The following is a 26,425-nucleotide window of genomic DNA, read 5'->3' on the forward strand; positions in this document are numbered from 1 at the left end:
ATTGGCACTGGTTTTAATGCTTGGACTTTCAGATTTCCCTAATGATTGCTGCATTACTGTTGACTGGTCAAAGGGAAAAGGCAGGAGCAAACTCGGCTGCTCTCTGGCAGAGGTGTCAGTCTGCAACTTTTCCATTCTCTCTGGATTGGGATACGGAGCTGAGGGCTGTTCCTTTGGTACAGAGGTTCCAAACAGTTCCTCCAAAGTCAGATGCTTCTGCCTCGACTGAAATGGCTAGAAAGAAAGGAAAGTTATTGGTTTAGAAATATGAATACCACTGCATCTCACAGTTTACTACAATTTAAAGAAAACTATGAAAGACAACTGGATCAAATGCATTTAAAATACAACTGGATATCAAGTGTGCACTATTTACAGAAATTTTGAAATCAATTTCATTTACAAGGAACATCCTGTCTATGAAAGCTGCTTCTCTACAGCCTTCTATGGACAGACTGTGTGCTAGCAGTAAAGAAGGGAGAGTATGATGGATTCTGTCATTAAGATGGCATCTGCCATCACCAATCAGCCCTAACTACACAGGGAAAAAAAACAAAACAACAACAACCAACCCCCTCCCCCCCCGAAAAAAACTCACAAAAATCCCCCCCATACGTGTTAAACAAAACCCACACAGAATTTATGAAGTTGGAAATAATCAAATGACCTAAAAGATGGAAAAGAAACAAGGAAACCTGAAGGTACACAACTGATCTAGCAATACACACCTAGACGATTCTTTTCACCCTTTTCATTAACAATACAACAGATGTTACAACAGGTAAAATAATCTGTATAAAGCTAAGCGTATGTATATGTGTCTCCTTGAAAAGTGTGTATACACACAGTGTTACCTTTACCGGTCCTTTAGTCTCTCCTAAAAATATACAACTAGCCTACAGCACCGATATCCTTAAAATCAGATTTTTCTAACATCACCTTCTTCATGTTTTGCTGAAAATGTTTAAAAATGTGTTTTACGGAAGAGAAAATAAAGAGCTATTAACACACAATCTCATCATTTCTTTTTCAGGCTGCACAGGACCAGAAGTTATGTAAAACAGCTGGACTGAAATATAACATTCTTTTCAGAAGACTGAATGGCCTGCAGCACAGTTCCAGTGTATTCTGATGGTATGTCTAAACAAAGATGCTATTTTACAATGACAACTACTGCACAGTGACATTGCTACGCTAGCTCTAATTTAATAGCACAGATCACAGCAGTGAAGCTATGGCAGTACAGGTAGCATAAAAGTAGCCTAACAGAACAGCCCTGAGCTTGAAATCATTGACTTTTGCCCAGGTCACTAATCTCTACTGCCATTGTTGTTATTGATTTTTAGCTAGCTTAAAGTCAGGCACACTGCAGTTTTGCAGCTGAGACATTCAAGGTTTATAAACCTGGTTAGTTATGTTAGCAGTTCTTCCTAGGAAGTTGTTCTCACTTTTCTCCATTGATCTCATGTGTCCTTCAGCTGTAAAGATTCTGTTAAGAATCTTTACTACTCCATCTAATTTCCAATTCAGCTTTTCACTTCAGTAAGATAAATTGACTAGCTTTCCTTTATTAATACATCAAAATATTCAATAAACAGAATTCTTTACCATGCTCTGATCCAAGTCAGACCAGCCTATTACATGCATAGAGTCTCAAACACGCAGTTAATTTCCATTCTGAAGTATAAGATACATCTTTTGCCTGTCCCATCTCTGGCTGAGGTGTATTTTAAGCATCTAATCAGCTTAGTGTGTTATGAAGACCCTTATCAGCACGGGCTGCAAAAAAGCAATGCAATCACATTACTTCCTAGTACCAGAGCACTGCTCAGAGAGTTTAACCAGAAATCGTTTCAGATCTATTGAAACATGAGTTAGCAGTCAGAGCTGGCACTATGAAGTTAATTTCAGTTCTGGTTCGGTTTTGCTGATTGCTGGCATCAAAGCATTTCATGATACAACTGATTTTCATTTTGAACTGTCAAAATAAAAAACCTGAACTTCAGAGTATCAAAGACTGCGTTTATTTTTCTTCCCAAATCTGTAGTATCTTTAGCACAAAATGAATTTAGTCAGTCAACAGACAAGTGTGACATTTTGGAGTGGGTTTAGGAATTTCAGCATACTTCTATGTACACTGCTTTTTAATCCCACTGGTCACCTGTTTCAACAAGATGAAAAATGTTAAAATGGAACGTTTTTCCAGTAGTCTTCCAGTTGTCCACATTATTAAAAGCGTGATTAGGAACAAACACATCTGTCAAATATTTGAAACCAGTTAACTGCCTTCACAGAATTATTACCATTTCTGTTACTCATTTTTTTCCAGTACCTCTGCAGCTATTATTTTAAATAGCTCAAAAGAATTAAAAATATGCCATTTCACCTGTTCTAGAAATTGACTGTTTCCCTTCAATTACTTTAGAGCAATTTGTTAGTCTTATCTTTCCAGTTTCTCCTTTACTAGTAATCGGTTTCTGCTCTGCAGTTGCACGCACTGTCAGGTGGGGCACTTCAGCCGATTGCGTGCACTCCACCCGCGGTGACCCAAACGAATCCTTCAAAGCAAAGCCTCAGGCAAGGCTGCTGCCAAGACACGACCACCCGCGCTGGCTGCCAGGGGTCAGCCCATCACCTGTGCTGATCCAAAAGCAGAGGTGCTGCTGAGGGGGTAGAGGGGGCTGTGACAGCCAATAATCCCAGTGAACTCTCCACCTAATTTTAATTAACTGTTGCTGCCCATACCCTAGACCTAACCTGTACTGGAAATTATTTACTACTACTACAAAGTGAGTATTTTTTAAGTACTAAGTGCAAGGTTGCACACATTTTTATAAGGCATTTCATTTTTCAGACACAGTGTTTTATGGCATCAAAAACACTACAGTAAACTTTGGCAAGGACAGGAGGCCTCACAGTTACTGTGGGGTGTTTTCTGAAGCCACTACTGACCTTTCTGTGCCCACAGGGTGGCACTGTAAGCAGGAGTCACAGGGAATTTAGTTATTGCAGACTTTTAAAAAAAAATTATCTCTAAAAAGTCTTGTATGAAGCTACAGATCCCTTGGGCAGACACGCTTACTAGAAAATGGAGCCAAATACTACCTAGTCCAGCCACTTCAGTAATAATACCAAGTATTTTCTAATAGGTTTCCCATGGTACAAAAGAAAAACATCTACATGAAGCAGAGGTTATTTGCACTAGCACTTTCACTGTGGTTTAAACTTTAATCACAGGAGTAACACCAAGCTTTAGAATTTGTAGATATTTGGATACATGCTGATTCAACACGCTATATGTAACACTTACCTGAAACAGACCTCAACACTAGCATCACCACAATTTGAGCAACAACACACCTCAACAACACTGAAAATTTTTAAATAATATTTCCCTTCCTGCAGAGGAAGGAATATATTGTCAAGAAGTTCTTAACACAAGGAAAAAACCCCAAACAACATCTCTCCTGCCCTCAACGCATCAAAAAAGCCTGAAGCAAACCAACACAAAACCACATACACTTTTTCCTCAGTCTAGGTATGAAGGAATTAGCTGAGCTGACTGATATGATTACCAAACAGTAATGCAAGTACGGAAGCCTAGGAGAAAACAGGTAAACACATTTCCAGTTATGCCAAAGAGAACTGGTGCTACCATGACTTTCCATTTCTTGTCTAGCAACTCTGTTGATTTGAGTTAGCAGGACTGTAGCTGCAGCTCTGAAGGCAGCACAGATAAACCTATTTAAACATACTTGGATATTCACAGCAGTGTGGACAGAGCCTCATCTTTTTCAATGTTAAGTCCAAAGACAGGGATTTAGGATCCTAAAAGTCTTCAAACTCATTAGTTTATTTAAAGCAGTAACACATTCAGCAGACAGCACAGCAAGCATGCTAAGAAAAAAAAACTGGTACAAAAAAAAACCTGGTACAAAACTGAAGTAGTAAATAGAAAAAAAGGCAGCACCTTTTTTAGGTTTGGATGAAACATACCTGCTCTTGCACTTGTAATGAAGTTTTTTGTTCTGAAGGCTCTGTGCTTTCTGGCTTTGGAGGATTTACCTTTTGTTGCATACCAGAACTTGGTGTAATACTTAAGTCACTTATCTGATTCTGAAACAAAAATAAATTAAACAAATAGATGAGTTTGAAGTCTGCATTTATCCACGACTACAATCCTGTTCACACGTCACTCTGACTGAAATACAGACGATGTACAGAGTACTGATTTTTGTGAGATGCTGTGGAATTCACAAACATTGGGAAATAAAAATCATACCAAGACATCCACCATCTGCTATGTATTCATACAGCTTTTATCCTTTATTTTAAAAAAACTAAACCAAACCACCAAAAAGACAGACAATTGGCTTCACTCTTTTTTTTCACTGAGAATAAAAAAAAAAGCTGGAGGCTTTTCACATCCTTTATCTGCATTAGCTGCTCATGAGGAAGTTTGCTATACTTCATTAAACGAAGAAACCCAACTACAAACAACTTAGGAAGAAGTCCTGTCAGAAACCATTCTAAGTGGCTGGCAAGAGAGCTTGTCACTGACTTATTTCCACCAGATTTAATTAACCATGTACATGTATTTTCAGAAGGTGTTAATTTGGTTTTCTGTGAAAAAGGCAGAAAACAGACAAGAGAGTTGCATTATAACAGTAAGTTTACAGATTAAATTGACTTTAATCTTCAATAAATACATACATAAATTAAAACAAACTGCGTTACACTTTAAATCGCCAGTGAAAGAATCTACATTGTACAACAGTCTAGCTTTCAATAGGTAAGCAACACCTTATGCATACGGTATATGCCACACGTTAGTGTGACACATGATGACTGCCCTGGTCACTTGTGGATAAGCAGCAAAACATGGGTTAAACCTTTTAACAACAAGTTAAAAAAAAACAAACCAACAAACAATCTGAGCTTTTTTTATTCTCTTGTTTTCAATTTCTAGTTGAAAGCAATAAATAGAAAATCAAGACTGCATGTTGTGATTTATGGACAGACATGAGAAGCAACTTCTCCCATCTTTCTGACTTCCAGCCACTAACTTGAAGGTCAAAAACTCCGTGCTTGAAATGCTGGATGCCTTGTGGTTACAAAAGCCAGACAAAGCAGAGTTCTCTTTTCACTAGAGGATGAGCTGCTGTATGTTTCCATGCTCATACTGAAACACACACACAGAACACCGTACTATAAAAAGCATCCATTCACTTCATTAAAAAAAAAAATCTCAGAATTCACTCATTTTCACATATGGACTTGATGTAGCGAGTACTTGAAGGATTAAGCTGATTTGGAATCCTAGATTAAATCACTCAGACCTTCATAAATCTCTCTTTCACTCTCTCTGCCCTCTTCTCATGCTGACACTCTGCCAATCTCATGTGGGCTGCACACAAGGATTACTGTATGATCCATCTGAAATGTACCAGGCAGATAAGTACTTTCTGCTCCTAAATACAAATTCATGCATAATTACTGAGTACCATAAGATTTAAAAACTGAGTACCATTTAAAAAAATTTAAGACAGAAAAGGTCTCTCAAGAAGCCATCTTCAAAACAAGTTGTCTACTTAATCCTGTTAACATTGATACACCTTGGCTACAAGGAGTTCGAAAATTAATGTGACAGAGGTTTTTCGCTAAAACTGAGGTAGCCAACAGAAAATTCTCTAAAGAAGTTTGCTCGAAATGTGACCAACATTGCTCAGTTCTGTTTATCTGGCAACTTCTACACAATCACAGTCAAAGCAGGCTATGGGATTATGTTCAACAGATTTAGTTTAAAGTTCACATACCAAAAGGACACGAAATAAACAATTATTTTAGCTTCAGTAGTGAAAAAAAGCACCAAGAAAAACATACAGCAACAAATCAAGATGAAGACACAAACCCGCAATTATACAGCAGTTCTACTGTAGCCCATGCCCTGCGCACTTCCCCATTTGATTACAGGCACCACAGCCATTGACTGTCGCCCACCACAAAATCTGCCTCCCACTGCCTGTTAATCAGGATTTTACTTTTCTGCAGAGCTTCATCCATGATGCTTAGGAACTCTGTTTCTAGCAAAAGCTTTTCAGTATTCTCAGATGAAAAACATATTAGGAGACGAGAAGCTGGAATATCCTGAGTAATTTTTAAGAGCCATCTGTTGAAAATGTTTATTATCCAATTCTACAAGGACAAAGGAGGAGAAGGGCTTCATCACACCCTAAGAGGGCACTGCCAACACAGTGAGTCCTTGTGGTGGTTTCTCTATTTATTTTCCTTTTTTTTTTCCTTTCCCTTCCCAAAAAGCCTTTAATTTCTTCAAGTCTGTCTCAATGAATACAGCACTGAAAGATGAGTCATGCAGGTTTTGATGCTTCCTTCCATACTCTCACAAAAGTTTCTGTTTCTACAATGCCAGCCTTTGTACAAAAGCACCTTCTCCTCAAATGGCACTGAGAATTGGAAGCAGTTTGGTGTTTTGGGGGGTTTTGTTTGTTTGGTTTTCCCAAACTGTATTTAAAGCATTCAAAAACACATGACTCTTTTTCATTAACTAGGGTCTAGCCTTGCATGGTTTGTCACACTCATCTGCCCTTACCTCAGCCTGCATCAGAAAGTGACAAGCTAAGTTGGCTCACACAAGGCTTAAACCGCATGTTCATTCTTTCATCATTCCATGTTGTACTGCAATGACCTGGAATCCTACACGGACTCATATCCAAGAACTCAGAGGAACTCTGCTGTGACCTGATCTATTGCACAGGCAACTTCTGGAAGGAATCAAGCACTCTACTAATATGCTAGCTCTTCTCTCACCAGCACAGCAACAAAAACCACACCACAGCTCTGCAATGTTATAGTCACACATTGCTTTACTATTGCACATTCTCGTATTATACAAGAGAGAGGCGTGTTCAGAATCTCTGTTTCCTTTCTTTGGGTCTCTCACATACTACTCTTGTATTCATCCTGCACACATCAGTTTGGTCCTTAGAACTATATACAGTAATTCTTTCCCAAGAGAACTAATGCTCTCCTTCATTATGCAAACGTGTCAATTTAGCGCTGGCAAAGGATACCAGACTCACCCTTCCAAAAGCTGTTAATGAACTCAAAGGATAAACACACAGCAGACAAGACAGCAGTAGTAAACCCAGGAAGAGAGGATAAGGGAACAGTATTGTTATACTTGGTCTACAGCTATTAAAAATACGCTTCAGAGAGTCTAAAAATTTACTGAATGACTAAACCTCTAATCTTAACACGACAAGATTTCTTCTGAGACTACGAAGAGACAGACACTGTTGGGTACAATTTTTATTTGCTATTCCCAGAGACAAAATTTTCTCACAGCAGTAGATATTGTTGTAAAGTGCGTCTATCAAGCTACATTTCCAATTGTATCACACAGCCGGTATGGAACCTATCTTGCCTGAAATCGCAGACTGTTTCCTAGTACTGTGTACTGGAAGGAGGGAACAAGACATCAGTCTGAAAACAAGGCTACTCAAACAGTGCAGAGAATGCCCGCCCTTTACACAGAACACTGCTGGTGTCTTAAAAACTAGTTTCCAGATAGGCTTTCTTAAAAATGAAAAATAATACAAAACTTGGCAAAGAGTTGTTCACTAAGGTAATAATTACAGAAATTTAACTTCTGAATTCATGCAACAAGCAAATTCCACACTGTTTTAAGATATGACTTATTCCCCACATTACCCCTTCTCTCCAAGTCACTGTACATCTGCGCTTGTATCACTGACATGGGATAGTTCACAAAGTTTCTGGGCTTCTGTTATATTATTCCACATGTCAAAGTACTCTACTGTGTGGCTCAATGAATGCTCTTGATTATGGCATGAAACACAGCAGATCTCCTCCAGTGACTTTCAGTATAGAGAAAAACTGAAAAACCAGTCTCAGCCACTACATGGAGTATTTACAGTACTGGAACTTCAAGATCTCAAAACCAGACGTGTTCAGTGGTGCGTTTTTCTAGTGTTATATATTGTTGAACCTATTTGTTCAAGTTTCCTTTAACAACGACCTCACAAAACAAGACAGTAGATGAATACTGAGATTAAGCAGCCCATGCACCTATTCTAGAAAAGTATTTTGCGATGTTAGCATCTCCAAGTACCTGTTTTCAAAACTATTTCCCCTGCCAGAAGGTAGTAACTCAAACACAAGAATATACAGGCCCATAAAATTACGGACTATGTCCATTACTTTGCAATCTTGAGTTAGAGTGTATTGCACAGGACAATTTAGTACGTAACAATTCTCTTCTCTCAGAAATTGCAGGGCATGCTATTTCAATGGACTCATTTTTATTTGTTCATAAAGTTGGGAGGGAAAGACACACACAAAAAAGATGTTTCCTTACTCGTTCATATTCATCCTTGGCTTTACTAAGCATTTCCAGGATGTCAATGGGCCTGTTTTCATTGCAGCCGTTGGTTCTGCTCGGACTTTTTCTGTCCTGGGAAACTTGCTGAGATCTCTGAGCTTCTTGTTCTACCACTCTGTAACAGGAAAGGAGAAACAGGATTTTAAAATTTTATCTGGAGTTAACATATTGCAAAAAGCAGTGAAGAAAAGTGTACTCCCAGCATATTAACATATTTTATTCCACCTGAATAAAACCCTAACACACAGCTGACCAAAGTTTTCATTTGCTTCAAGGTTCACACAAGTCAAACTGTCAAGTGGTCTGTATGACTTCTCTCCAATCCAGACAGCACTGGTCTGTCTGCCACACAGTTGGCCTACAGTAAACACTACTTCTGTAAAACTGTCGTATTTAGACATTCTTTACAATAAAATATGTGGACATTCAAACACGTGTTATACCAAGACCACATGCATTATACCATGCAGAGTAAAATACATTGTTTTACTCTTTACTTCCTAACATGCATTTTTTCCATATTTAGCCAAATCAAGCCACGTTATTCAAAAAAATCAATTACAAACCAGTCCTAATTTAGGATAAGGTCTACCGTTATACAACAAAACAAAGGCAGTGGGAAAGAAGACAGCTGGCTCATACCAAGTGTCTCTGGAGTCAGTCTGCAAGGAGGCTTAGAGCAAGTTACCCTTTACTCCCCCACTTCAGGCTCTGGAAAGAAGGGCAAACCATTTTCTTCTCTGGCTGCCCTGCAGTCACTCCAATCACCTGCAGGCCTACAACACATCTTTTCCTCTCACCTTTGGTGTCCCTGATTCATTCACCACTTCTACTCCACCCCTACCTGCCTCAATATCAAAAAAACTTCAGTTTAAAAGACGGTTAAGATATGCAAGAAGATGATGCGTACCTGTTACGTTTCATTAATACAAGTAAAAGCAGCATATACTTCTACTCCCAATCCATATGCGGTTCACAAGCTATACATGACTGTGCAATGTGTTAAAGCTTTTCCTCTTGAAATAAACAAACACCAGCCTGTAATCCCTTCTTTTTTAAGCCTGCATTAATCAAATATGTTAAGGAAAAACAAGCACTGTAAACAGGGCAGAGCTCTGGAGCTAGCACATCACTTGAGAACTCCTCACGCTGACGGCTGATGGAGGAGCCAAGAGCTGCCATCACAACAATCACAAAAAGCGTCAATCATTCCAGCCTCCACTTTCTTTGGGTCAGTCAGGATTCAGGACAAACCGTGGACTTTAGAGGCTGTCATCAGATATTTATATGCACCTCTATGCTGCCATTTCTGATGAAAAAGAATAGTTCAAGTCTTCGGTTTCTTTCCAGTTTTCTAGCAACCAAGCCTCTTCACTAGAGCTTAGCTGTCTTTATCTGAAGGGCAAGACTTGGCTTTTAGCAATTAAATGTTGCTTTCAAAATTTGAAAATTTTTAATCACCCAAGCTGCTTATTTAACCAGCTTCTCATTCTTAGTACAGCTTGCTCTGTAGGAAGCATTCACCTGCAAACGTAGCTCAGAACAGGGAGGCCAATCTACACTCTACGACAGTTTCCAGGAACTGCAGCATGTGCTAGTTTGGATAAAGCAGCTCCACACTGCACAAATGTTTCTATGGTGACACCTGAGAGAACATTTTGTGCTAGCACCCCACACGGTCAAACAGTCCTGACTTAGGACCTGTCTAAACAACTCGGAAATTAAGGATGAGAAAGGGCAAAGTAAAAGAACCAGAATACTTTGCTGAAATTTCAGCAAAAATAAATACTTCAGATACAGGGGAAATGCTGGACAACTGAAGACATGCACATGCTGCCTGACAGGTGGAGCACAGGTTTCCATCTTGAGCCAGTTTGGGTCTAACTGTTGAAACAGGGTGAAACAAGCCTATAAACTAACCTAAAAACACCCCAAAAAACCTGGAAATCTCCATGTCAGAATGCAACAGCTTCACAAAGATTTGAAAAACCCCTGGTTTCTGTCCTACTTCTTCTAGAAAGCTTCTCTGTCATAAACAATCATCTTGCCGTAACTTGATCCAAATTAATTCCTTCTAAAGTCAGAAGTTTGATGACCCCCATAAATACTTTTTATTTTAGAAAATTCTGAAGTTTTGTGGGTTTTTTGTTTTGTTTTGAAGAAAAAAGTTCTATAAATTGAATACCTTTGCTGCGGAAAGAAGTCAACTAATGCAAATCTGTACACCGAGCATGCTCTGCATGCAATCCAGGATTAAATCTTTTCTAAGCAAGGCCTGCTGTTTCTTTCCATTATATCAGATAGTGGAAGAGGCACACATTCCTTCAGGGACACAGTAGCTGCTGTGACAGTTTGTTCAGGAATTTCTGCAGTTATAGCATTGAGAATATACCTGGCACAACCTCACAGAAGGGGAGGGAGGGAGAGAATGTGAGAAGTGAAGTCTGTGATTACAAGGCCTACAAACACTAATTTACTTTTCTTTTGAAAGATAAGCCACCAAAATATAAGTGGATGGCCTGCAATTTTGTTAAGTCAGTTTCGCACAATAAGGGCAAATCAAACAGCAGGAAAGAGAATGCAAATCTCCTTGAAACCTTTTATGGTTATGTTTTTGAAGCTCTGCAGTACTGTAAAGCAGTACTCAGTGATAGAAAAACCACACCAAAACAAAGAGGTGTAAATCCAAACCTCCACCAAAACAAAACCAAAACACTGTGGAACAAAATAAATACTCTTGGAAGACAATGTAAATAATTATTTCAAAATATACTGAACTGTATTGGGTTTTCTGTGAGGGGTGTTTGGTTGTGTCTTTGGTAACGAGGGAAGGGCTCTGGAGATGGTCCTTTAAGGAGCTACCTGAAAAGCTCCCCCTTTGCCTTTGTCAGCCCCACCTCTGACCAGGGTCAAGCCAATCAGTGCCCCTGCGAATTCATGGATTTAAGGGGGGAAGTGGGGGTGGTGGTGCAGGACATGCTCGCTTGCTCTGGCACCGGCCCCTACCAGCACGGCCCCAGGTGTGGGTGGTGCAGCCTTGGCCCTGCCTGGGCTGGGCCGGACCGACCACGACTTAAGCTGAAGCCCCACTGCAGCTCCAGCCTGAAAAGAAAGAACTGGGAACTCTTCAGAATCACCAGAAGAGACCTGCAGTGGAGAAAGGAGTGGGGCCCGAGGAGAACAACTTTGAAGAACACCAAGGTCGGCTGAAGGAAAGAAAGGAGATGGGGAAGGAGGATGCAAGAGCCCAGGTTCCCCTTTTGCAACCCGTGGCGAGAGCCGGGTCGACTGCCTGCAGCCCATAGAGTTCAGTGGTGGGGCAGGGCCTCATCAGCAGTGGCTGCCCCTGAAGAAGCTGTGACTGCGGGCAGTGTGTGCTGGAGCAGTTCATGTGTGAGGGAAACTGCAGCTGTGGGCAGACCCAGATTGGACTTTTGAGGACATTTTCTCAGGGGCCACGTGGAAACAGAGAGACTGGGCGCAGTCCTTAACCTTGAGAAGCACATCCACTAAATCAACTGCAGCCCCCACTTCCATCCCCCTGTGACTCAGGGCACAGCAGGGGGCTGGTGAAGAAACAGGGAACAACGCTGAGGCCGCGATGAAGGGAGGGGCGGGGGGAAGGTGTTTTGACTTAAAGATCGGGTTGTATCTCCCATTGTTTTACTCTCATGCTGGTAACAAATTAAAATTGGCTGGTGGTGTTTTTTCTCATTATGAGTCTGTCTTTTGTCTGTGACCTGTTTAAGTGGTGAGAAGCCCTCCCAGTCCTTATTTTGACTAGCCCCTTTTTTGAGGCATCCTGGTGCTCAGTTACTCACTGGGCCTAAACAACAGACATGAACTAAGCCTGATGGAGCCTGCTATCATGTGCTGAAATGCAGCTTTCCGTCTCTAAGATGCAATTTTATCTTTTTTTAAAATTAAAGAGTGTATTTTAAGTTTTCTTAAATATGTTTTTCATTCCAGGATGAAGTAATTCCTGTAGTTTCAGTTTCTTTTGTATAGAGAGGCACAAGAAGCATCAGCATTTTTACTTTTCTGGCTGCCTTCTACCCATTCTGGGGGAAGAGAAAGCTTGATGTTTGTGGAAACAGATGTCAGCAAAAGAGTATCAGTCCGCTTTTCATGAAGTTTGTTTTAGCAGTCTCAGAAGTGCAGCTTTTCCATCCTTACAGTAATACACAACTTGAACGCCTTCATTTTATTTTCCATAATATGACTCTTCAGATACTTAGAAGTTACAAGGAATGCGGTACCAAGTGAAGTGTGACTTCACTCTACAGTGTTTTTCCAACAAATATTGAGTAAATATACTTACACTAAATACCCTTCTCAGTATAGCAATGGCTTCTGCCAATACTTTTGTTATCCCCAAACAAATACACAATTTTAAAGGAAAAGAGAACTAGAAGTATTCAGACATTTCATCATCAAATAATGAAGAAAGACTTTCTGAAGAGAAAAAAAAAAAGATAATGAAAGACTTATTACTAGCAGCACTGGACAAGCCAAATAACTGCAAAGAGCCCAACAGGTCTGGGAAGAAGAAAAAAAGCAGGGAACTGTATAGGGTTATCAGGATAAGAGAAAAGAAAAATAAGAATTTAGAAAGAGATGTTGATATCAAAGTCTGTTTTTTGTGTTGTCTTACATTGTGTCTGTGGGGAAAAGCCAACGTAACGCAACGCAGAAACCCCAGACCAAAAAATTGAAATTCAAACTTAAAATGTCTACACTATGACTGGTTCCCATAAAATTAAATATTGCCAGTTTCCAAGATGTCCTGACGTGCAGGACATGACAAGCTGATTAAGAAGAGAATGCAATAGAAGAGAAAGTTAAGTAAGAGTGTGATAGTGAAGAAATGCAGGGAACAAGGGATGAGCACATATCCTGTGCAGTACATCTGCATTTTACAGTTTTGCTGCTTAACTACCCCATCACACAATTCAACCTCCATCCTTTTATAAAGACACTGAAGATCTGCTTAAGTTAATTCTCATCCTTTTCTATTAGTAAAAAGCCTTAGCTTAATCTGCAGCACACCTCACCTGAAGAAACAGAAAGGTGCAAGGATACCCTCCACTCACAACATGCTTTAAAGGCTTTATACCACGTTGCCAACCAGCTGCAGCCTTCTTTGAGCTCTGTTGCTCACTTGAACTTCTGTTTGAGAGTCTGAAGCCCCCCTCAGCTGTGGCAGTGCAAACAACTACAGTACAGATCCACGAACTGCATTGTTACTGATAGCAGCTTAAACAACTTAACAAAACCACCTTATTGCAAACACAGCCTTTAAAGGTTTCTTTAGATTGAGATCACTTCAGAAATTTTCCTGCTGCATGACATCTCTAGGAGCCCTGGGAACTACAAAATAAGTACAAGTGACATACCACTTTGTGAATCAACATTATCTCCAAAGTGGGGAGGGAGGGAGGGGAGAGGAGGAGAAAGGGAGGGTAAAAGTAAACCAAACAGCATCCAACAACAGTTAGCAACGAGCTCCTACTGTTTCATAGTTTTGTGATCTCTTCTAACATTGCTTTAATTCTGTAAGATTCTGGCTACTTCTCCCACTATTCTCTCATCTTATAACTTTAGTCAGGAAAAAGTAGTAAGCATTTAAAAAATCCAAAACCCAACAATCAGTCCACCACCAAACAAATCACTAAGCCAACAAAAAAACAATCCAAACCCCATGGCCATAATTTATTTGGTGACACTTTCTGCATCAGAGGATCTTTTGCCAGCATCCCTACACAAAACAAGAGTATCAGATAAACAGTGTTCATACTTGCTGTCTTTGCAGAATGCCAAGTAATACTTCAAATGTTTTTACCTCTTAACTGGAGGCAAAACCAAACCAGAATAACTCCAATCCATACCCACATTTTGATTACTAGAAAACTGGTACTAGCAAGAACACTCTATTTTTCTATTTAGGGAAACTGAGAAAAAACCCCAAACATGTTTAGTAGGTTCCAGTTTTCTTCTGTACTGCATAGAAGAATTACAGAATAGTAAGACCAGAGTACTTACTTTGCCATGAGTTTTGCTATTCGATGACAGTCATTCTTGTCATAAAACCAGATACTGTAAATTGACACTTGAAAATAAGAAAAAAATGCAAGTGTAAGACAAAGGTTTAAAAAACAGAAAGCAAATCAACAGGAAAAAGCAAACAATCAGCAGTCCATTAGGTCTCCAACATACAAATTACCATAAATTTCTGCTCAAATATTATGTGCGTGACTAAGTACCATTTATAAAGTAATCGGAAATGGCACATGTGCAAACACAAATACAATGCCAGTCAGATTAAATGCAAGAACTACAAAATGTTGATACTGTCTGTAAATAAAAGTGGCAGGAACATGAAGTTTTAACTACCAAATACCTTGTCACTGCAGTTGCAACCTTCTGTTTTGAATTAGTGAATTTACATCTTAGAATAGGCTAAAGAACATATGTATTTTTTAACACTCCTTTTTAAGTTTGTCAATTTTTGAAACTCAACTGTCCTGGTCTGAGGTAAATAGAACTAATTTTCTATTTAGTGGTTTTACTTTTCAGCTCAGTCTCTTCTAAGTGGCTGAACTTGCTGAAACCAGCAGCACGTTTTTCCAGTATGTGCTGCTAGAAACTGATAATCTCAAGGTCAACTGTCTCACCATGGGTGCTGTGCCTGTGCCTATGGGGGGGAAGCGAACCCAAAACTGACCAACGAGGTATTCCATCCCACACACGTCATACTCGGTATAAAGCCGAGGGATCACAAGGGTCTTGACCCTTCCATCTTGGAGCCCTTCCAGCTCAGACCCTTCCGACCATCTCGATCCTGCAGTGGCCAAAGTCCGAGCAGACCCTGCTGGTCTGTCTGCCTCCTATCCTGATCCCTGTGTTCCTGCATCAGCTCCCACTGCTGCTGAGTCCAGACTGGGACTTTTCCAGTGTCCTGCTCTGCAGAGCCTCTGGTGACGTATACCTCATTGGGGGAGGGTCGAAGGAGGATTTTATATTGGTTTCGTATATATATTTGTACATATTTGTATATATTTCATTATTTTCCTATTTACATTATTATGCTCTAGTATTAGTATTGTTAAATTAAATCTGTTAGTTTTATTTTCCAACCCATAAAGTCTCTCTCCCTTATTCTTACTTCCCTTCTGGGGAGGGGAGAGGGGTTAATAGAGAGCATCTGTCCAGGGTTTAGTGCCCAGCCCAGCCCTAAACCACGACATCAACAAAAATACTCAAGTTCGAATTACAGTATGTCGGTTCAGTCAGAGGCTCTCTAGAAGGTTTCTTTCCAAACTCTTTTTGGAAGAGAAGGAACTACGTAGAAGGGAAGCAGTACCAAAGCTCCAATCGTACTCTCACACTCATGGAGCGGCTTAAAACCAGAACCATATTGAACCCTACCCTTTGAAGGTATAAAGAACAAAGCAATGAAGGCAAAAAAGTTCCAGCTCAGCAAGACACTGAGCCCCATCCTGGCTTTCAGACTTAAGTAAAATTTCACTGCAAGTTGGCAGAGTTAGACCCTGATCACCCAAAGACAGGGAGAAACTTTGTCAGTAGTGCCATCTACTACTTCCTCAGCAATCCCACTTCAAAGAGGCCATTTTTACCCACACACACTCATCTCCCCACTGTCCCCACAGTTGTGCCAATACAACAAATCTGCAGGACTCTTGAGAACTGTATTTAATTCAACCCACAAAGCAGGCTATCTTATATCCTGGTTCACCTTGAAGTTTGGATAGTGTGTAAGTACATAGAGGACACCTGGACACTTCACACGTGTTACCATAAAAATATTTTCATTTCTGAAAAGACAATTTTGGCCTTTTAAACTTACCTTTATACTGCAGTCCATGCCAATGTTTTTATGAAGTTGAAATCACTAATTATAAAAATATGACTTAAAGTGAAGAAATGTTTTTTAAAAAAAGAATACACAGCTTTTTCTAGCCAGACGTAGATTTTTCCACTTTTTTCCCCTCCTCAAAACACTAAAAAATCTTTAAAAAAATCAAACTCAAAATTATTTCAAGCCATGGCAAAGAGGGCAATTATTTACTTAACATTTTTTTTCCTAGTCCTTCCAGTTATCCTAGGCCTACTGTATTGGACCAAAACTCTCGAACAGTCATGCCCAGACCTTATTTCTATAACAATACCCTAAGATAAACTCAAGTTCTACTTTGTGGCTTCTTTTTTTCTTTTACTTCATTAAATAACAACTATATTCATTTGAGCGCTTATTTCTTTCAAAGTTACACCTTAAGTAATAGATAACAAAGCTTTTCAAGACATAAACAAATCAATACAGCACAATTTAAGGAACTTTCTTCTTACAAAAGACATAAGCCAATAAAAACAGCACTTCATACGTGCAGCCAATGCTTATGAAATATTTATTAATATTTACAGTTTAATACAACTGGATTGCCTACTCCATAGAAACCTGAAAACATTTCCAGTTTGAGCAACTGCTTTAGTGCCCTAGCATATCTCAACACTGAAGAAAAGCTCTTTCCCTCCCCTGACTCCATTACCAGACAAGCCGCCAAGAAAAGGAGGCTTCTTCAAAAGCATACTTGCTGAAGAAATGAAGATAAGAAACCTGTAATGGTATCTTAATGGGACAAATGATAAAAGTCACACTCCATTCTGCCAGAAACAGGCCTACACAAGACTAGAAGTAGATCCAAACCTCAGTTTGGTGTAGAGGATCAGGCTATTTTCCACTTTGTACTACTGGCAAGCAATCATAGGAAGTCACTGCAAAACATTAACAGCATTATAAAGATGTAAAGCAGATTATGAACAAGTAAACTTGGGCATTAACTTAGATACGGTCCAACAGGCTGGAATGTTTACCTCCTCTTTTCAAATGAGGACTCGTTTGTACTGTTTGTTCAGCTCCCTCGCCTCAGAAGTAAGCGTGTGTGTCCCAACTGCATTACTGTATTTGATGTATGTCTTACATACATGCAACTTCAGCTATGAACATCTTTTTATTAAATCCAGAGTTGGTACTTATCAGTTCCTTTCAAATCTGTGATCTCTGCTACATCCAGCACAAACATTAGCTCAGTGTTCACATGACATACCTTTTTCTACGGGGGTTCTTTTAAGAGTTTCATCCAACAGAAGCCACTAAATTAAGTGACTCATTTTTCCATCTAGTTTAATACTTTCTGTACAGCTTTTTTTTCTGGGCAGCATCTTTGGTAATCAAGTAGAAGTAGTTTGTAATCATGATGAGCAGTATCTTTCACCTGGATTCACACTGCTTTCTGATACACATGAAGTCATGAGTAACCCATATCACAGAGAAATCAGATTTCATAAAATAAAAGAAACCATCAGTTATCTTCATCCACATTCTTCCCTGAGATATGTATTTTTTATTAGAAGTACTGACCGACAAGTATTTCTCTAAAAATGTAACACTCAACTTCTCTCCAAACGTGACTGGATCAATCATTAAACGTTGATTCAAATTGCTATGGGAATACAAAGTGATTCTGAGAAAATGACAGCATTATGGAAATCCTCCTGCTCACGTCCCTCAGCTGGATGACACCAAAAGGAAGGCCTAGTCTCTTCCACACTGTGCTCCCACTGCGCCATGAGGCAGTCAGCTTACTGTTTCAGTGCTGCCCAGTTAGCAGATCTGAATTAAGAGCAGCAATAGCAAAGTGCCACAAAGAGACAGAAGCCTCACTCTTCAGCAACTCACTTCAGTTTTCATTTTAAGCAAGCAGAAAGAAGCAGCATCGCCACTCTTGCATTCCCACAACTTTGTGCTTAACTCATTCCACCCCAGCTCACCTCTCTCACATCAGCTGGATACTGTCTAGTCCAGACCAGTTCCTTGACACTGTTTACTCATCAGCTTCACAAACATACCATCTAGCACGAGAGAGGGCACAAACAAGAAGCTGGGGGCAGCACAGTAAGACAAAACTGTTAAAATGTTCATGAAACTGAGAATGCTATGCCAGAAGTGTACGTGGCACTCAGCAGCAGTGCCGGTTTCAGATTCCAGACACTATTGCTCTCTTGCCCTAAGCAATTTAGCCATTTGTGCAGATATAACTTCATCTCACTCAAAAAAGATGATCTGTTTAAAAGTCACCTTAACTAGTTGGAAGAGCTTATAAAAGACAGAGTTTTATTTTACAGTTCCAATTTAGATGTTATACAATGAAGCAGAACAACTGGAAGTGGGGCACAGAAACCTTTCAAACTCTCTCTGGATAAAAAAAAGACTCATTTTTGAAACCCATCCTATAAGGTAATAAAGGAAATCAACTTAACCTAATCTCACTCTCATAAAGAAAAGCACATATTAGTATATGCATAATTTTACACTTCAAATAGAGTTTAAGGCATAAAGCAATAAGCACATAAAGCAATCTCTCTCCAAAGCTTGTATTTCTTCCAGTAGCAAGGTTAGCTGAAATGCCACCTCTCCTCAATCACTCTGCTCTAATATCTTCTTCCCTGAGATTCCTTATTTACTATTGATATTTTTTCAAATTTAAATACTAGCCTGCGACATAGATTTATAAGTCATTAGAATTAATTTTAAAAGCCCCTCACTTCCTTATTGTTCGGAGTATCTAAGGCAATTTCACAAAGGTAGTTCACAGCACAATTCCACCAGCAGCTGCACTGGAGTCATTCAGCAGGTGGCAAACGGCACTCAAGCTGAGGAACGTGTTAAATGCCAGCTGACAGAGCGCAGTGTGGAATGAGAAGCATTCCTACTTTGCAACACTGAAGCAGCGTGGAAACCCCCGTCCAGTCAGAGTGCCATCCTTCAGGTCAGACACGGTATTTTTAGATTTTTTTAACAGCTTTCAATGGTTCCTCCCCCCAAGATTGCACTGCTGCCTCTGCTACAAAGGTATCAAGAACAGGCTCCTTTCTTATCTCAGACTAAACTACTGGGCTAATGCACTTGCTGGAGCCATTCAGCTTCAGCAATCACAGAGATACGTTATACTTAATGCACTGCCAGGTGGGAAACAAGGGTGACAATGAGAGACTTTCCATACCAGTAAAGATGTCCTGTTTTGAAACCAGGCAGGAGCTCCTTCAAAGAATTTAAAAAGACATTTGAAATAATGCAACTCATTCTGCTTTTGCTGTTCTGAATACAAGTTTGCTTAACTAATGACAATACAAGAAGCCTGGAAGACAGCAACTGAGCTTTCCACTTAAACTTATAAACATCTCCAAAATCTATTATTTGTGTTTTACTAACTCTTACCCTTGGACAGGATTAAGAAGCAAGCAAGAAATACACTTTCAAAAAATCCACACCAAACAAGGACAATTTATTTTAATACCCAAGTTTTACGCTTTGCGTCTGTCTTTTCAGCACCATGGAAATGAATCTGCCCGGCCTCCCAAGTGAACTAGCTTGGACTAGAAAGCCTTTTAATCAAGATCAACACCACCGATACAGAGGGAAAGTTATAAACGAGAAAGAGTTAGAAGAATACTTCTTAAAGACTTTAAGAGGTAAGTTGGACACTGTTTAAAACCTTCACTATTTTTTCTCTATTATTAAGCAAACTATCAACTATCAGCTCCAAATTCTCACATTACAGATTGAAAGAAAATACTGAACTTTCAGACTGGACTATTTTTACTGTTACTGGCAGAACCTTATGCATATTTTTAAACAGAATTTAACATACTTTTTACAAAATACAGATAAGAGGAAACAGGCTGATATTCATATAAAAAATAGGTCAATGGGATTCAGTGCTTCATGAACAAATACTCTGAATACTCTAAAGAATGTGCATGTGTCCAGAAGGAAAGTTAGACAGGGATCAAACGTGCCTGGCAACACAAATATCAGCTTAAGCAATACCAAACAGCACATTAAGTATCAAGTATAATCTAAACAATTCTGCTTTTTAAGAGGAATTCTAAATTTAAAATGTTACGTTACAGAAATTAAAATCAATTGCTTGACTTGATTTCTTCATTTGTTCACATTTGGAGAGCCTTGCTTTCTTTAATTCTTTCTAACAATGAAAAGCAGAATGCCCTTCATTTTGGTTTACCACTGTAACTGGTATAACGTCTCACAGCTTCTTAGTCACACCCCCTATCATTTTTGCTTTAGGATCTGATGTCTCATGAATAAACGGTGTTTTCAGGCAGCATTATATATAACTTTTAAAGCAGACATAGCCTTTCTCAAAATTTTGGGTTTAAGTATTCTTTTATTGCTTGAACTGTATTATGTAGCATGATCGATTTTGGGGAAAAAAAATAAAAATCTGGAGTTAGGAAAGATTTCCCCATTGATGGCTAAAATATTAAACAGGTATTGTTCTCTCTAAAAAGAAAAAGCCTCTATGTGTCTTTTATCTAACCACAGTAAGAAATAACACATTGGCCCAAATGTCTTCCATGTCAGTCAGTGAACATAACAAAAAGCAGATGTAAGAAAGGTACTGTAACATTTTGTCTATTGGCCTTCTACAATATCCATGAAAGACTCCTTCATGCCTCTGCAAAAACGGGGGCAAATCCCCCAACAACGACGAAAGGGAAGTCATTCTCTGAGAATAAAATGGCAATTACCTAGTCCTGATCTTGTCCATACTCACAGAGTATGAAAATGCTTCTGTGCAATTGGATGAAGGAATCATGCCTACAGCTTAACAAAAGTAAGTTCTGATATGCAGCAAACTAAAAATTCCACTGTATATTAAAAGTATTTGAATGAATCAAACTATAAATGAATGGTAGAACCCACCAAAATAGTATGATCTAGCATGACAGGCAAATAATTTTTATAGCCTGCAAGCAAGCAGAAGTAATGTTTATATACTGCTTTCAAAGTCCCTCACGTAACTCGTACTCCAGGCTCTGCACAGACTGGAGTACACCACACAGAACCGGTCTCATGCCATTCAAGACAGAGATGCCAGAGGTCTGATCTGGTGTACCTAACAGACTTCACCCTCAAGTCAAGACAGAATCCCAGAACAAAGTGAAAATGTTAAGTTTATAAATCAGAAGCATTATATTCAGTTATAAAGACTGCTGACATGGAAACTTGTCTGAATATGTGGTGGCATAATTTTGCTTTGATCATCTTCTACTATTTCTACCATGCCCTGGGGAAGTATAAACCACAATTTGTCATTGATCCTGTTACAACCTAAATATACAAGCACAAAATATGTTTGTCTCTGCCAAACAGCAGTATTAATAAATATGATTTCAGATTTTTATCAGGCAGTCTGAACCATTCCCCATCTGTAAGCTAAGGAAACCTTTTGGAGAGCAGTGTAGGGGAAAGGGACCTGGGGGTCCTGGTGGACAACAGGATGACCATGAGCCAGCACTGTGCCCTTGTGGCCAAGAAGGCCAATGCCATCCTGGGGTGTATCAGGAGGGGTGGTTGTAGGTCGAGAGAGGTTCTCCTCCCCCTCTACTCTGCCCTGGTGAGACCGCATCTGGAATACTGTGTCCAGTTCTGGGCCCCTCAGTTCAAGAAGGACAGGGAACTGCTGGAGAGAGTCCAGTGTAGGGCTACAAAGATGATCAAGGGAGTGGAGCATCTCCCTTATGAGGAGCGGCTGAGGGAGCTGGGTCTCTTTAGTTTGCAGAAGAGGAGACTGAGGGGAGACCTCATTCATGTTTATAAATATTTAAAGGGTGAGTGTCACGAGGATGGAGCCAGGCTCTTCTCGGTGACAAACAATGATAGGACAAGGGGTAACGGACACAAACTGGAACACAGGAGGTTCCACTTAAATTGGAGAAGAAACTTCTTCTCAGTGAGGGTGACAGAGCACTGGACCAGGCTGCCCAGAGAGGTTGTGGAGTCTCCTTCTCTGCAGACATTCAAAACCCGCCTGGACGCCTTCCTGTGCAACCTCATCTGGGTGTTCCTGCTCCGGCAGGGGGACTGGACTGGATGAGCTTTGGAGGTCCCTTCCAATCCCTAACGTTCTGTGATTCTGTGAAACAGAATCACCAATTCAATCATTCAGCAATCTTAGAGGAACACCTTACTCTTAGCAGTTTCTAATGATCACAGTAGATTTCCTCAAGCAGGATACCAAACCAAATGAAAGAAAACCACAACAAAAAGCAACCCACACCACTCCACAAGAAAAAGGACTGCTGCCAGCACTCTGTATAAGATGTAGTTTTTCCTTGCACAACCCTTTCAGTCATTAAAGGATCTCAGAAGAACTTCACATGAAGCCCTTAGAGATACATATTACATTAACCACTGGCTTAAAACTCCTATTTGAATTAGTCCCAAAAATGCAAAGGTTTTTCATGCCATCAGGCAGCTGGGCAGAAGTGGACACCCTTCTTGAACACCCGTGGACAAGAATCCCCTAATCTACCCATACAAATAAAAGATACATGTTGAAATTTGTCTGCAAGTCCAAATCAATCCTGAAGGATGGTTGGTTTGTAGGTTTCAGGTTTTATTTTTGTTGGTTGGAGGTTTGTTGTTGTTGTTGGGTTTAAGTTTCACAAATGGTATGCAGATAGAGGCAAACAGATTTAACTCTGAACATTTCAATCACATTTTTTTTAACTAATTCAGGGGACAGAGGTCAGCAAATCTGGGAAACTGAGTGTAAGGAAGAAAATCCAAAACATAATCACAAATATAACATGGAAGGGAGTTAGATGTGCTGAAATTGTAAGGAATAAAAAGCTCAGATGCTGTTTTCTATGCTTTTAAACATGTATCTAAACAAAGTGAGCACACAAACTGATCTGCTGCTTATTTGTGGCACTCAGGGCAATAACTAATGACATACTAACTACACGGAACATCTTCTATTTGCAGTCAGTGTAGCCCATTTCTAGACATGCTACCACCCTCTTCTGGGAGACAGGCCAGAGTGAAAAAAATCAAGTGTAATTGCTGACTAAAGCCTTTAAAAATGACAATGTGAAAGATACAAGGGGGAAAAAAGATACTCTCGATTACTTCAGAATGCAATTACTTCCCATATCCAATTTATACTATTTTCCTTGCTCACCTTTGTATGAACTCCTTCCTCCTACTTTGCTATGTCATCTGTATCCTAAGGCCCATGAGCCTCCCACAGATCTTACACAATAGCATCCCATAGGAAAATGAGAGGTTTTATCAATGAGAGGAAGGCGTATCATTAGCTTCAGGGGTTTCTAGTGAACTCACACAGTCTCCCTCCTTTGATTACTCCCTTCAAATGATCCTCCAGTCACTCCCACTAGCATTCACCGTCATTCCACAGCAGCTCCTGCTTCCTGATACCATCAACAGCTCCAACAAACGAATCACCTTCCTGCTTCCCTTGTGTCTCCAATCTCACTTGCAATTCTTTCCTTTACTGCCACCTCATCAGCCATCTTACCCTCATCACCATCAACTACAGCTCCTCTTCCCTCCCAACCAAGCAACCTGCTTAAACATTCAACTCAACGCAGCATTTTTCCCCTCCAAATTTCTTGCCAGTCATTCACTTCCCTAATCTCCTACACCTCTCAACTTACTGACAAGTTTTGACTTTTTCCTCTCAATGACACAGAAAGAAGATTGCTAAGACTATTACACAGATGAGATGACCTATTTTAAGCTGGTTTTTGTCACCATAATGGAATCTATCCTACTCCCCACAGATCCTAGAGACTTTCCCAGGGGGAAACAGGAAGGGATTAACATTTTGCTGTTCTTTTAGGTACACTGAAGCATAGCCAAAGCTATTCCTATCTGTAATTCAAAGGGACATTCTGATAGAAAAAGACATGGTGTTGAGCAAGTACTGTATCCAAACAGCAGACAGGTTCCCTGAGTAATTCAGTCAGTGGAACCTGTCACTAGACAGCAGCAAACTAGTTTCAGGAACTTCACCTAAAAAAGACGACATGAAATGATACCTTTGTATCAGGAGGACTCTTTGCTCTGTAAGGTGCCTTTTATTTATCTACTTAAGTAATGCAAGTTTCATATACACACAGACACCCTCCTCCTCTCTTTAAGGGCTACATAATTTATACTTTGAGCACTTTGGAGAAACAGGATTTTAACCTGTATGTAATTGGAACACAGCACACTGGCACTCTGAAGCTGAACTGACGACCCAAAACACTACTAGAATTCAAAAAGCAGCAAGAAGACACTGACTACAATTTTATCGCTCATTGCATAATGACTGTCCCAACCCCTGACACGCTGGAGACTGAACTCCAGGAAATTCTGTATAGACATCTACCTCCTGAGTCCAAACCTACTGTTCATGAAGAAACCTTCAGCCTAGAGCTAAATTTTCTCAACTTCTTCAAGCAGCTACTGATTAATATTTAACTTTTTCCTTGCAAAAGAGGACACCCTTAGAACTGTTCTTGGTGCTAAATACTTCCAGAATCTACCAATCTTTACTATTTTTTCATAGTTTTATATTAATGCTATAGCACTGTGTTTAATTAAACCCATCAGATCATTAATTAACAAGAATATAGCAATATTGAATTGTTAGCATATCCTCTTTCTATTGAAAGCAGGTGGTCATCATAACATAACAGCACAGCTGTTCAAGCAGATCAGCACTGCAGACAGAAAACATCAGACACTTCACTGGAACCTGCTCCACTGCATTATTCTTGAAACAGACATCACAGTAATCAGACGTGATCTAGGTTATAAAACAGAACACAGAGTTTACACGGATTAAAAAAGTTATACTCACAGCTAGCATTTCTGTAGAGAAGAAAAGGCTCATGGAGCTGAAACTCCAAATCTTTATTTACTGGTTCAACCAGGTTGTGCATGTTCAGTCGATTCACTATTGTAAAACCATGGTAAGGAGAAGCTGACCTATTGTTTCAATTAAAACAAAGACAAGGATTAATACCTTGATCAATGTACACAGTTTTCTGAAACAGAGTTATGAATTAATCTTTAAATCCCCATTGCTTTACTAGCCGAAGCTTGAGCAGTCCTGAAGCTCTAATAGTTGTAATTCTATACCATTTCTTGGCATGCCAACTAATTTCACTTTAAAACTACACTTACCTCAAAGTAGGATTAGGATTAACATTACAGTTTTACACTGCTAAACTGCTGAATCAAAGACATGCCTCAAAAAAAAGCTATTAAAAAAACTAGGGCACATCCAGGATCAAAATGCAAGTGTATTCAATACTTCACATAAGATAGTTTTGAGGCATTTTAGAATCTTTTATTAGAGAAGAAAAATAAACCCCTTAACGAAGCAACATTTAACTTCCTGTATATATGTATGAAAATAAAAAACCTGTTAGCTTAGATAACAAGAAATACACTTAGAGGGAAACCAGAAGGGTTCTTAAAGGGAGACTCTTAAAGACTTAACCCAGTGTCCTCAGAGTAGATATTAAATTATTCAGAATTGTATTGCTCAGTGAGAATTCTTATTATCTAGATTTTTGCTAAACACCAAATAGAAAAAGAAAACATCAAGCAACCAAGCACTGGAAGTTCAAGGTAGTTTTAGATCTGTTTTCTCTTGCTGCATGACTGTCATGTCAGCGTACCCAACTGTGCCTTTAAACGGTCATATGATCAACAGAGCAGCATGATGAAGGCAGGGTAAAAATCAGACAGAATTATACAAGTGTTGAGATTTCCGTAACAACGTAGCCACCTTTACCAAATGATCAACAACAAAATCTGTCAAGAGCTTCTAAGGAGGGGGCAAACAAACCGCCTTGAGACAGTCTTTTAATGAGCCTAACAGAACTTGTTTGAAATAATCAGGTAGTCACAAGGAAACTTTTTGATTAGCTTTTTTTTGTTTGGTTGGCTTTTTTACACTAAGTATTTCCAAGCTTGGAGCTAAAGAAAAGTAGATAGGAAGTGGTCACTAGTATCCCTTCACAGTGCCAGGATAAAATATTTTCATGACAGTCTGTTTCAGGATGGGTTAAGTGCCATCACACGGCACATGCAGGACA

General features: G+C 39.6%; 1 protein-coding gene across 1 annotated transcript in view; it reads right to left on the reverse strand.

The window, feature by feature from the left end:
* The window catches only part of DCP1A (decapping mRNA 1A), a gene marked incomplete at its 5' end in the record, with an annotated part of 32,845 nt that extends 7,538 nt beyond the window's left edge, over nucleotides 1-25,307 (reverse strand). Inside the window, 5 exon segments of the mRNA XM_010178750.1 lie at nucleotides 1-234; nucleotides 3,997-4,116; nucleotides 8,399-8,537; nucleotides 14,465-14,531; nucleotides 25,180-25,307. The exon segment at nucleotides 1-234 is cut by the window's left edge and continues 15 nt beyond it. Coding sequence (XP_010177052.1) covers nucleotides 1-234; nucleotides 3,997-4,116; nucleotides 8,399-8,537; nucleotides 14,465-14,531; nucleotides 25,180-25,307 — 688 coding nt within the window.
* Nucleotides 25,308-26,425: the final 1,118 nt, after the last annotated feature.

Source organism: Mesitornis unicolor, unplaced genomic scaffold (genome assembly GCF_000695765.1).
Source record: "Mesitornis unicolor isolate BGI_N332 unplaced genomic scaffold, ASM69576v1 scaffold26872, whole genome shotgun sequence".
Classification (NCBI taxonomy): domain Eukaryota; kingdom Metazoa; phylum Chordata; class Aves; order Mesitornithiformes; family Mesitornithidae; genus Mesitornis; species Mesitornis unicolor.